This window comes from Pseudopipra pipra, chromosome 1 (assembly GCF_036250125.1).
Source record: "Pseudopipra pipra isolate bDixPip1 chromosome 1, bDixPip1.hap1, whole genome shotgun sequence".
Taxonomy (NCBI): Eukaryota; Metazoa; Chordata; class Aves; order Passeriformes; family Pipridae; genus Pseudopipra; species Pseudopipra pipra.
The window spans coordinates 107820853-107834297 of NC_087549.1; the positions used below are offsets into that span (position 1 = coordinate 107820853).

General features: G+C 44.8%; 1 protein-coding gene across 1 annotated transcript in view; it reads right to left on the reverse strand.

Moving 5' to 3' along the window:
- Nucleotides 1–2282: 2282 nt before the first annotated feature.
- EEPD1 (endonuclease/exonuclease/phosphatase family domain containing 1) overlaps nucleotides 2283–13445 on the reverse strand; it is a 62774-nt gene continuing 51611 nt past the window's right edge. Inside the window, exons 4-7 of the mRNA XM_064670105.1 lie at nucleotides 10498–10632; nucleotides 9109–9241; nucleotides 2888–3082; nucleotides 2283–2781 (exon numbers count right to left, since the gene is read on the reverse strand). Of these exons, the coding sequence (XP_064526175.1) occupies nucleotides 2582–2781; nucleotides 2888–3082; nucleotides 9109–9241; nucleotides 10498–10632 (663 nt within the window). The 3' untranslated portion in view covers nucleotides 2283–2581. The remainder of the gene's footprint in view (nucleotides 2782–2887; nucleotides 3083–9108; nucleotides 9242–10497; nucleotides 10633–13445) is intronic.

Genomic DNA, 13445 nt, shown 5'->3' on the forward strand with positions numbered 1-13445 from the left:
AACAACTAGACATGCCCCCCTCAGCCCTGGCAAGCCAGGTACTGCTTTAACCTTTTATTCCAGAAGATGCTAAAAGGCAGAAACTCACCTGTGCCCTTCTAAGAGGCACCTCTGCAGCCAGGAGGAGGAGAGAACTCCCCTGCAGAAGCCATGGCTGCAAGGTCTCACCAACCACAGCCTCCACAGGGACCATGTGCTGAGCATCAGCTGTCACCATGTCACCTGGCCAGGGGAGGTCTGAGGCTGGCATGTGACAGGAGGAGATAAGAGGCAGCGCTTCCTTGTAAGGAAGTGACCAGGCTCCACGTGCAATGGGCAAAGAAGAGCTCCACCAAATTTCACTGTGCGCAGGTGAGATAAATTACCTTAAGAAAAGTTAAACCTGGACCAAATCAGACTGCAGCCATTAGTGACATTACTTATGAAACAGGACCCAGCCTCACAAAATTTTGGTACCTGAGGGACCCCCAAAATGTGTAAGGTGTAGAGCCTGTATCTGGCCTTTTGCAGGAAAGGCTCACTGGTTCTGTGCCACCTCCGTTGTCGATGCCTGCCTTGGCACTGCCTGGGCAACAAAGCCACAGAAATCTAGGCCAGCTTAGCTTCTATTAGAAACATCTTGAAATAAAATTGCTATTTGGGTTTGTGCCTGCAGTTGCAGGAGAAAGACAGCCACCACTTCAGTTTCTGAACAACTATAACATGACAGATGTTCTTGGGAACTCCAATATCCATCCAGTGAGAGTTTCTTGGGCGATCTGGTGCTGCTCAATTTAAGGGCAGCAAAATTGTGCCTGATTGAAAAGGACAAAGCAGCAGCAAGAATCCAGAAAAAAAGCTAGAGCCAAGATCTCCCACTGGCTTCTTTAATGATCAGAGACAAATGCCTGCACCACCCATTTTCAACAGGGAATGTCAAGCAACTAAAGATATATTTTTGGTCTGATGCTCTGAGCTTTTAGTCATTCACTTAACCTCTTGAAACGTCCATGAAAACTCCCTCAGTCTGAGAGTCACCTTGAGACTATTCCACCTCGTTCTGGGTTTAGTTTTGCATGTAGACAGAAAAGCCTTTCAACTGTGTGTGTTTGTATGGGAATGTATTTAGTTGTTGAGAAATGAATTGTTTATTATGGCTATTGAGTTGTTAGAAACGAGATGATAACTCAAATGCTGCAAGATTATGATACTGTTTACTCTATACCCCTCAGTTACAACATCTCCTTTGTTCAGGCATCGCTGTCAGGAGTAGTTTTCCCTTTATAAATCAATGAGTCACGCCAGAGAACTTTCCTTGCTGCTCAGCAGCAAAATGTGTGGTCATCTACAGCCCAGAGCAGAAAGTTAGTGGGCAGCTCAGCGCCTTTCACACTCAACCCATTTCTCTTGCAGATGCTGAATTGCTTTTTCCAGTCAGGGTATGTTTCCCTTCTGGGTCACTAGAATTGTTTATTAATTGTTACTGAAAAAATTTATGTAGGTGGTATATTTAATGCTCCATTCCCAGTGCTGTTGTGGCAGGGTCCTGACTGAAGTGTCCCCAACCCAGGACTGAACCTCCTTGGAAGCAGATCCCATCCCTGCCATATGCATGATGACCATACACTGTATTTAGACTCCATGTCACGGTGACTGGACCGGGCTTATGCGGCAAGGAAAGGGATGCATAACTGCCTGGTCTTCCAGAGGGAGAAACTGAAAACCCAGAGCCCTGCTCAGAATGCCAACTCCTGGACAAAGACCCATGGTTACATCTCCTATCTGATGCCACTTGCAGGGCCAGAGGACAAGGGCTGTTCCTGCAAGAACCCTAAGAAGGAACAAGGAAGGGGGCATTGGAGAAGTGACCTCTGGCTATGCAGAGGGACCAGTTGGTGGTTTCCCACCTGCTGAAGGCTAGTGTGGAGGAAGAAAACCCAACACTGAACACTGCACCAAACAAAAAGCCAAAGCCAAGCTTCAGGAAGCCATTCTGGGGCAAAATGACCCCACCAGGAGTATAAGGAGGGAGAAGGGGAAGGATGAGAGGTGCTTACGTGGAGGAGCGGTGTCTCTCCAGGTTGAGCCGGAGGGACCACTCAAGTCTCACTTTAGGTCACACAGGGACCAGCTCTGGCAGCTTTTGCAAGGCATTTGCAAGCTGCCAAGAATTTCCACTGTGTCTCTCTTTTTGGGGCTTCTCTTAATTACCTCAATTTACAAAGAGGCAAAGGAAAATAACCATCACACCTGCCTCACCCTCACAGCCAAGCCTGCTCAGCTGTATTTTAGCAAAGATCCTCTACAGTATTAAAAGTACACTTTATTTTCTGTACAATTCTCATCCAAATCTCCAGGTGTGGAAATGTCCACTGTGTCCCCAGAAAAAGTTGCAGATTGCTGCCATGAGACACTGTCCACAATTGTCCAGGAGGGGCACAGAGCCAGGCCCACCAAAAACAAGTGCTGATGCTTTCTAAGCGCAGGGAGGAACGCAGGAAGGAGGGAGAGGGAAAGCCAGTCCTGCTCTGCCACAGAGCCGTGAGTGACCAGAGCTTTTGACTGCTCCCTGGGTAGCAGAAGAAGCACCCTCAAGTTCACGTCATCGTTCGTGCTTAGTGTGGGAGTCGTTCCGTTCAACCGTCACCCCATTCCCATTCCGTGTCACCTCCTTCCTGTTCCAGTCCTTTTCCAGGTAAAATTCAGCGAGCACTGGGCAGTGGTCTGAAGCCACCCCGCCCCAGGACCAGTTATCGGGGATCCATGGGTTTGTAAGCCCTTCTCTCACAACAGCCCAGTGACCTGCATCAAAAAGAATCAGAGAAAAAGGTAAGTAACACTGCCCAAATTTGACACAAACTGCTAACCTAACTAAAGGTTACACAACCTCACTAAAAAGCAACTATACCTGTGAAAACCTTTTTCAAGCTCCGACTGATCCAGATGTTGTCCAGCGACTTGGACCCTTGTGGGTTCTTTGTGCTGATGTTAGTGAAGGTGCTGGAAGGGACCAGGTGATGGAACTTCTCCTTCCTCAGGATGTCATGGTCACTGCTGTCTGGGGCCTGGTTAAAATCTCCGAGGATGATTACATCTTTTTCTCCTAGAAAACAGAAAAATAGAAAAGAATGGGAGGAATGGACATCCATCACTGAAGTACAAGAGGGAGAGGGGAAAAATGGGAGGAGGTAAAATACAAATACTGAATAGCAAAGCTGACTGTACTCTGAACTCCTGAAAGAAATGCTGTCTAAAGCCTTTTTCACTGGCTATTTAGTCATGGCCATTCTCTTCATGACAATAAAACCAATCGGTGCACGTTTGATGCTTGTTTTTAAATACAATCTAATTTATATTGGTGCCTTTTGCTTGCTATTCACTGATAGAGACAAACTCAAAGACAAGCAGTTCTTATCTTAGGGGTTTTTAGGAATCTGTGACTTTCTAAGCTTCTTTTTTTTTCCCCCCTGCAAGAAATACAAATTTGCTTTACCTTGACCTGACATTGTCTTTTTACAGATTTTCTGTAAAAGTCAAGGACACTTTTGTGGGGAACCCAGGAAGACACAGCCTCATGCTGATATATATCAGAGTCTCAGAAGTGCAATGCTCATTCTAATCTCTGCATTTGAGAAATCCCAAGGAATAAGACCGAGGAGCAGCCTGCAAGCCTGATGGCAGAAGGTAAGTTGAGAAACTACCCAGACACTCCCTGACTACAGCAGCTTTCCTTTGCCTGGCTGACTGAAGGGATACTGCTCAACTCGGAATACTTCAGATTTTTGCCTAGGGTTGAATTTTCAAAGAAACACAAGCAATGACTCAAAATGCTCGTCAAAGAATCCTGTCTTCATGTGAACAGAAAATTATTTAAGTTACATTGTATTTCCAACCCGAACGAGTGAGAAAAAAAAAACTCTGGACCCTAATTTCATATCCACAATTTGTGCTTTCCTAGTTCCACAGATGTGGATGCAGACATCCCAGCTGTGCACTGGGGTAAGATGACAACGCCCACGGCTCAGCGCCCATCGCAAACCACTGCCAGAAACATCTGAGAAGGCACACTGAAGAATGCTGACAGCTGATAGAGATGCTTCTGCGTTACAACTTGGTACTGGAAAAGTTGAGAAAGATGCTAAAAAGGAGGCACAAATGCACAAAAAAATTATCCCAAAGATGACTTCAGAAAACAAAACTATGAGAGCCTATAAGCTTTTTCCTTCCTGGGATTGGAGTGTGGGAGGTGGTGGGGTGGACAGACAGATTGATCTGCCATACTTAGTGCTCTTGGATGAACCTCATTTTGTGCTATTGCTGTAGAAGTCACTATCCAGGAGAGGGAGCACAAGCTCAACAACAAAATCTATTCCACTCCTGTCTTACACTGCAAGAAAGATGAATTGGGAAAGGGCACAAAAGCAGCAAGACTGATGACATATGACTTACAAATACTTCAAAACATGATGTTTGCTAAGATGCAGGGGGGCGATGGTGAAAATATTTGTGATTTCTCTACCCTTTGCAAGTCACAAATCATACCGTAAATAACATGAAGCTTAAATATTATTCTATAAAGTTTTTGGGACAGCAGTCTTCCCATCTTTGAAAGAAATAAAAAAACTGAATCTCAACCTGAGTTGTTTTAAGCTCCACCAGAACTTAAAAGAAAAATCAGTGCTTGCGTAATGAGAGAACAGTGCTTGCTGTGAGCTAGTGGTATTGCATGCCTCTCATTACAAAGATCTCTTGCTTGGCAGGATCAAGAAGCTGGAAATGCAACTGCACCATCTTGGTCCTTCAGTACTAACACTTGCTTAACGGCCCAGGCAGCACTCAGCTCCTTCCCTGCTTTTAGCTTGGCCCTATAAGTGGGAAAGGGCCATTACAGAAACCTCTGGAGCACATCCTTGGGGGGTGGTGTTTAAAAATGACAGAGAGGCAGGGATCTTAACAGCAGTATCTTGATTTTGCACAAAACTATTCTATTCTATACTACTCACACTTCTTTTAGCGAATCTTCAAGCCTATTTCCCTCACATGAAAAATCTATTAAAAAACCCACCATACTTGCAAGTGAAAATGTTAACTGACTGCTCCATTCTGCACAGTTCAGAAACAGCAGAGGCTAAAAGACCCAGCACCTGGATGTGTGCTCGGAAGGAGGTAAGAAGTCAGCCTGCAGCTAACTGCTCAGGGAGGGAATCACTATATTCTTCACCCATTTAAGCTTTTGCATGCAGAATAACTAAGCATAAAATCGTTACACAGTGTGAAGTTGACAGAAGGAATAGGCTGGTGCATGTTAAAGAGGCTGGAACCAAATTTGCCACGGGGGAGAGAAAGGATTGCTTCTGGTCCCCTCTCTCAGGAGCTTCTGGGACTCCCCAGATTGCAAATCAATGGGGAATATATCAGGTAGCCTCTGCTAAGCAAGGAAGAGCAAGAAACAGTAATTTTCTAGACAACCACCAACTTCATTTCCCCCTGTCCTGGCTCGCTCTCAGCCTTGCTCCTACCTCTGCCAGCTCCTGCGACAGCAACGTCAATGCACACCAGCACTGAGGTTTCGTGTCTTGTCTGCCTCCCAAGATCCTGACAGACATCAAACAGTGGGAGGGAAGGAAGTGAACCCGCCTGGATCCTCCCGAGTGCGTGACTGCGCCTAACTGGACACCCCCGGGTCTCTCAGCAGAGGCAGGGAGCAGAGCTGCACACAGTAGCTGCAGCTCTCAGGGGTCTCACAGATCAGCCTTAATGGCTCTTGGCCAAACTTAGCAAAAGTTCCAGAAGAAATCATACCCTTGTTCATAACAAGGGATGATAACTGATCAAAAACTGCAGTCATGATATCCAGTGTTACAATGAGATGGGGGAAAAAAGGAAAATCAAGACAATGCTACTGGTGCTGTGCTGTGATTTTCCTCTTTTGGAGTTAATAAGTTTAAACCTGGCAGGACTTGATTCTCCTTCTCCTCAGGAGATAGAGGCTCCTCAGCCGAAGCAATCTGGTTCCTCTCCTTCTACGACAGGACAGAGCAGAAGGTGCTCCGCTACCAAGCCATCTTTTGCTGCAAAAGCCACTGACACAGACTGTACTGTCCACAAGAACCCAGAGCCTCCATCTGTTGGATGTGGTGGCATACATCACGCAGCAGCCAGGCACGTGTCCCATTCATTACCTCTCACTGGTGCTCCCAAACACATTCAGACCCACTGGGCCCAAAACAACCATGTCCTTGTCAACTGAGAACTCCTCAGGTGAAGAAAACGTCTAGTCTGTTTGCAAATGCATCTTCAAACTCACTGAAGTACCAGTGAATTCTAGCAGTGCCTGCGGGTGGCTCTTGGCCAGCAAAGCAAAGCACTGCCTTAACTCAGCCCTGTGCCGCAGTGGCTGAGCTCTGGTGTGCCAGTGCAATCAGCTGAGGGACTGACAGTGCCTGCAGAAAGTCTGCAGTCTTGAAATCTGCTTCCCTGCAGGAACCGTGAAACCCTCCTTTGCTTTGCTGCAGTCCAAAGTGACACCTGTAGGACACTCTCCCTGATTTTTCCATGCCCTGAATGGATTTCCCTCGTGAATTAAACAGACCCTTAAACCTCCAAATCCTTCCTGGAGAGAGTGAGATGCAGATGTTGAGAAGTATGTGATCGTAAACTGGCTGCTAAGCGGCTCCCTACTGCTTCTCAAAGGTCTTGTAAGCCTAGTGATGCATGGGTAACCCATGGAATATGGCCAAGCCATATGAGAGAAGATCACAGAATCATAGAATGGTTTGGGTTGGAAGGGACCTTAAAGATCATCTATTTCCAACCCCTCTGCCATGGGCAGGGACACCTTCCACTAGACCAGGTTGCTCGAAGCCCCATCCAGCCTGGCCTTGAACACTGCCAGGGATGGGGCACCCACAGCTTCTCTGGGCAACCTGTTCCTGTGCCTCATCACTCTCAAAGTAAAGAATTTCTTCCTAATATCTAATCTAAATATCCTCTTTCAGTTTAAGGCCATTCTCCCTTGCCCTATCCCTACATATCCTTGTAAAAAGTCTCTCTCCAGCTCTCTTGTAGGCGCCCTCTAGGTACTGGAAGGCTACTATAAGGTCTCCCCAAAGTCTTCTCCAGACTGAACAACGACAGCTATCTCAGCCTTTCTTCATAGGAGAGATGCTCCAGCCCTCTGACTATCTTCATGGACCTCCTTTGGGCTTGGTCCAACAGCTCCACGTCCTTCCCCTGTTGGGGGTCCCAGAGCTGGATGCACTGCTCCAGATGGGGTCATACGGGAGCAGAGTAGAGGGGTAGAATCACCTCCCTTGACCTGCTGGCCATGTTCTGCAAGCACACATTGCTGGCTCATGTTCAGCTTCTCATCCACCAATATCCCCACGTTCTTCTCCTCAGGACTGCTCTCAATCCATCCAGTACCCTGAGCCCCGGGTCCAACCACTACATTCAGAACAGCACCTGTGTGTTGTCCATGCTCACCGCACTGAAGACGAACTCGTGGAATTCCTGAGAGAAGACAGAAGAGCTGCTGCAAAGAGTTAGCTACGAGCAGCCAACAGCCACCACGTCTCTCCAGTACCAATGAAGGAAAAGAAAGAGGAGGGAAAAAGGAACCAGGACCCACTTGTCTAATGGAGAAATATGGGCCCACTAGTGTTCTGCATTACAGGAGGCTGTGGGTAGTAAACAGTAAACAACATTCCTCAGATGCTCGCGTGCCTCCTCATAAGAAGAAAGGATAGTTAAACAGGCATCTGTTAGCAAAATGGGAACAGAAACTCAAATTTACTGCAGTACCCACAGACAAATAAGTTCTTATTACCCATATTTTATGGATTGATTTGGAAGAAATTGAAGGATGGCAGTAATTTTAAGCATGACATTCATTTTGGCAGGGTAATTCAGTACTTCAAAGTAACACATGTGCACTCCCATTTGTTTAGGAAACCACACCTGCATCCCACAGGTTTGGAGGAATCTGAATCTCATTTTTTGTGAAAGACTAAGCCAAGAACAAGCTTGCTCCAGTAACGTGCCTCCCATATGAAAATTAAAACATAAAGAGAATGCCAACAATCTAAATTTAGACCCAGTGGAAGTACAACTCAATTGACTTCAGAAGAGCTACACACTTATTTGTGACTCAGTTCAGCCTTTGGGGATTAAACAAACAATCCTTTTGTTCACCTTCATCCTTTCCAATTTTAAAGTAAGTGGACAAATACTTTAATCAGTAGCACTTAAAATAGCTCTGACTGACTTCTGCAGCTCAAAAGGAACAAAGATACAACACGCATGAAAACTGCAAATACCTGTGGTGTTATACAAGAGGGATATTAACGCTTCCAAGTGACCAACCTTATTAAACTGGGCCAAGTTGAAAATCATCACGCATACAACCTTGCAACCCTTCCACATCTTTGTTAAGCAGTAAACAAAGGGCTAGATTTTTCTATTCCTATAACAAGATCAGCAACATCTGAAACACTTCGTTCTGCTTCATAGGAAACTGAATATAATTTGCAAGCTTCAAAGTAAGAAGCAAATTTGCAGAAACAAGGTAGAGAAATTCAACTGCTATTACATTGCTCAAGTTCAGATCTACATTCTGGTGTCATTCTTTTCTCATTAGCAGCTGCCTCCTGATTTACATTGGGTTTTCCAAAGAGCTTTCAATTATCCAAAAAGTAAATATATAAAACCTGCTTCTCTTGAGGGGAAAAAAAAAATTAAGCTTTGTTCTGATATCAGGTAGGTGTAATTTCCACAAAGTATTTAAAATAGGGTCTCAACTCTGGTGTCTTTTTTTTCCTTTGGCAGAACTTGCTCTTACAGTAGCATAAAATCAGAAGGAACTTCATTTGAAAAAATGATGTCAAAGCCAGTAGGATTCCCTGTGCTGTTTGTGTTAATTAGGAAAGACTATAAGACAGGGAGAAAGAGAAAAGCACATTTTTCATGCTATGCATCATTCAAATACAAATGCGGGTAAAGACAATTGTGAGGCTGATGAGGATATTTGTGAAATGCTCACTGAAGCAGATTTTATTCTTTCTAAAATTCCTTTTAATTAGATAAACACCAGTGTGCACGTGACAGCTGGCAGGAAAAAAACTGCCCTACCTTTCAGAGTCTCCTGCAAACTCTGCGCACAGGCTGCCAGTTTGTGGCTGTCGTGGTTCTTCCCGGTATTCTCTCCCGCTGAGGATGGCAAGGCCAGGTGAAGGTTAACCACCGTTAGATCATTCATTCCAACCTGGGGGAGGAAGGAGGAGAAATCAATGCCGTGCAGACAGGGCATGGAAGGTCACAAAGCAAAACCCCGTGCCTGCTCCCAGTACTTTCAGTAGCAAATTTGGAGGACTAGGACTCCCTCTGCTATGTATGTGGTGTATTTTGGTGTGTCTTATTTTGAGGAGGAAGGGGAGGGAAGCATTTTGCAGCTTTGTGTGCCTTAACCTGAAAGCCTCTCAGTTCTGGTGAAACTGGTTTGCATACGCAAACAGCTCCCTTCCACCACAGTTGCAGAAAGAAGTCAGCTGCTTATGAAAATCTGTTTATGTAAAACCAGTTATTAATAAGCTACAAATAATGTCATGGTCATTACAGGGGCTAATTACTACTGTCTTGTGATTAGCCCTAATTCGTCACAGAGACTAACCAAGAAACTTAATGTACCTTGAAAGGAGCTGTTGGCTCTCTACAATCTTCTTACCTTATGGGAATCACTTGGAACAAGTAATACTTACTCCTAATATTGACCTATTTGCATAATTATTTAATTACTAGTAATTTATTTATTCATAATTATTTGATCAATGCTTCTCTCAAAGCGTCACCAGACACGTCAAATTGGATTCCTCCATCACAGCCTGTGCAGAGATGGGCTCCCTCTGCTTACATGTTTGCTCGAGCTTATGTACAAGAACTGTTTTCAAAACTGATGACATTGTTTTAGATGGGTTCAGCCTAGTGAAAAAGCTTTGTAATGGAAACTCTGCAGTATGATAGCAACATAGGACAGGCTAGCCCGAGTCTCTCTGCAGCACTGTGCCTTATACACACACACACACACACACACACACATATACATAATCTATCTCCATTCTCCCTGCACTTATCCCTCTTTGTGGCACTGACAAGAATAACAGCCTTGTGGCTGGCTGCTGCTGGACACACACCTCATTCTGCCTGTGTTAATTTGGTAAAAGACAAACAAGGTGACTGGTGACTTCTGTCACACTCTCAGTGGCTACGGGTAGTATTGAGGATCCACTGACCCTCACAGTCTCAAATGCTCCCTTGCAGCAGGGCTTGCTGCCACAGGAGCAAGGGAAAGGACTGACTGTGATGAACTACCACTAAGCACCTGTCCATAATCAAGCCATGGGACAGTGATGAGATAGGTTAGAGGCTCATGCAAATTATTATCTGTTAGAAGTCTCTTTTCATCTTACCCAAATTCTTTCTAATAAAAGCTCTGCAAGGGTCAGCTGGCACAATGGCAGTTACCTTGAAATGTGCAAGATACGGGTGAGGATATGAGTGCCTCCCGTTGCCATTAGTCTGTGCGCTCTCCTGAGATGAGGCATCTTTCAGCTCAATGCCAGCTGTTGTATCCCAGAGGAAGCCAGAATATTCAACTCCCTGAAATTAAAAAACAAAAAGAGAAAAGCCAGTTATAAGAAGGTAAAACCAAAACATTCTGCCCAAATTCATCCCCACAGATGAAACTTGCACCTGCAAGTTTCAATACTTCTGTTTCTGTTGGCATTGGCACACATCGCTCCCAAAATATGCAGAGGTGGTAGAAGATGAAGCATGTAGGCATGGCGCCTGCTGAAGGCAGCCCAACTTACTCTGTGTAAACGAGAAATAGCATCCTAGGCTATCAGTAGGAGACACAGAGATCAGATGGAAACGCTTCTTTATTGCATCCCAGCCAAACCCCCCTACCAGATGTGGGAGTAACACTTCCTGGGCACCTCCACTGACTTCACTGAAAACTGAGCGTGCCAAGCTGAAACATGCATTGCTATGCTACTCACAGCCCCTCATACCTGCACGGTGGTAATTTTGGATACTCAGGTAATTTTAGCACTGCTCGGTCCTGCCAAGGATTTAATAATCTGTTTTATTTTATACAAGCAGGGCATGTTCAAGACCACCACAGGGGTGAAAGATGCTGCCTCTCATGTGTCTGTTTGGGCTGATGTGGTCCTTGTTTCCTCCTAGTCCAGGCAAAGCACCAGATTCCTCTGAGCACAGTCAATAATGAGGTAGTTCTTTACCCACAGGATTATTTTTCTAACCATGAGCTCAGTCTCACTGGGTGACTGCTAGGGTTTGCAGTAGACAATGCTGCACACAGTTGTTCCTTCTCCACAGGCCGTATGCCATCTCACGGCCTTCTGTCGCCCGTAAGCTAAAAACACCTTGGCCCCTTCAGTCTCTTGGCATGAAATCTGGTCTAGACCTCTCAGCCCTGTCAATCTTTGCTGTCTGTTTTCCAGTTTGAACATTTCACACTCAGCTCTGCGCTCCTTTCATCCTGCATGGGCTTTTTTTTTGATAATTTCATGATATGGAATTGGCATTTTCAGAAAGCTGCCTACCCTGGTCGCATCAGCAGCAGTACCTAATTCAAAGCCTCTCCTCCCATCACCCAGACACCATTTTCCTTGGCACCATTCAAACCCACTTCCCTTAGTGAATCATAGTTAAATCCATTGGAAAAAAGAGTTTTCCCCATTTCAGCTGCAATAAAAAAGTGTTAACTGCTCCACTGACTTCCCAAGAGCCTTGAAAGTATTAAGGTTGGCTAAAATTCTTTGGCAGCTCCTTTGATAACTAACCCTTAAATACTGACAAAATTATTCCCCCAGTCAGAAGTCTAAGGTCTGAAAACTGCTACAGGAAAAGATGTGGAAGAATAAAACTCTTATCAACAGGTGTTTGCTATTTCCTGGCTCCAGTCTTCACATCAACATGGTGGTCAAAAGTCATTGCCTGGTTGAAGGCCAAAATGCTCGGCGTATGTGGAAGCACGAGCCTGAAGCACCATCCAGTATTTTGCATTATTTAGCCTTGCAGAGCCTCCTGAGATTGGTTTGTGCTGAAGATGCTCTGTTCGTGAGGATACACTGTGTTACCTCATGGCATTGCATTTGTGTACGTGGTGTTCAAACCTGACTGGCTCATTATCTAGCCCAGCGTTAGGAGAGACTTTTTGGCTTATCGGAGGGTTCTCCAGCACAGTCAGATTTCTGTTAAAGCAGCTAAAAAGCAGAGTCAGTAGATAAAATTTCTATTCTTAGCTTGGCCACACATTTCTCTCATAATTTTGGGAACCATTCATCCTTATTTCCCTACCAGTAAACCGAGGTGGATGACAAGTTTTATTTACTCAGTCCATAGACAAAACTGCCATTGTTATCTTTGGAAATACAGTTCAAGAAAGAACTGATGGAAGACTCTGGATTTAACATAGAAACTCTGAGACATTTATTAATAATTCTTGGGAAAAGAGAAAAAGTGGAGGGAACAACTTTCACAGTTTTGCACAACTATTTATATTCAGTGTTTTAATGATCTGGCCTACCAAGAGATCCCAAAGGAAAACTCCAGCCAGGAATAAAAATTAAAATAAATAAAATAAAAAATGCCCTGAAGGGCATTTGCACTGTGCATTGCAATTAAGTGTGAATTGTATTAAACCTTGGACACATTCAGACCCTCCATGCCTGTCTGGTGGTAGCTACAGTCCAATCCTTGTGCTGCTCGGGTAGTGAGTTTTAGCTGGAGTTTGGTTTCTGGTTCCCCTTCATTCTTGGGTTTTACTCAGAAGGGCAATAAAAAGAGGTGTGCCTCCCAAAAATCACCAGTGAACAGGGATGCAACCTGATTTGGAAAAGCCAAATTAAGGAAATGTGGATTCCAAGGAGAGTGGTTACAGGACACAACTGAAGCCACAGTAACAACAGTGCTCAGAATAGATCATTCCAGATCAAATAGCTTGTTCAAGACAGCCTCGTGTACTGCAAGGCACCACTTGTTACATAACAGGTCTCCATTCCCTCTTTTACCCCACAACAACATCCCCACTCTGATGACTGCATCATGAAAATGATCCTGATCAGCAACAAAAGGCTTGAGCTCGAGGAGGACCTTCCTCTGAAAACTCATTAGCACTCTTAAGGGGAAAAAAAGAGACATTTCCTTTGGGAGACACTGCTTTTGGGCACTGTTAGTCACGTCCAGCCCAATGCAGCTATATCTTGAATATTGTCAAAGGTAGCAGGTGCAGCTGTCACTGCAATATAAATTAGTACCTCTCTACAGTATATACACATATTTCCACAGCAGAAGACGCTGCAGGGAAAAGCACAGTGCAGCATGATGCAGGTTTCAAATGGTGTCCACAGCATTTTTAACACCTGTGCAAAGCACTCTGGAGAATG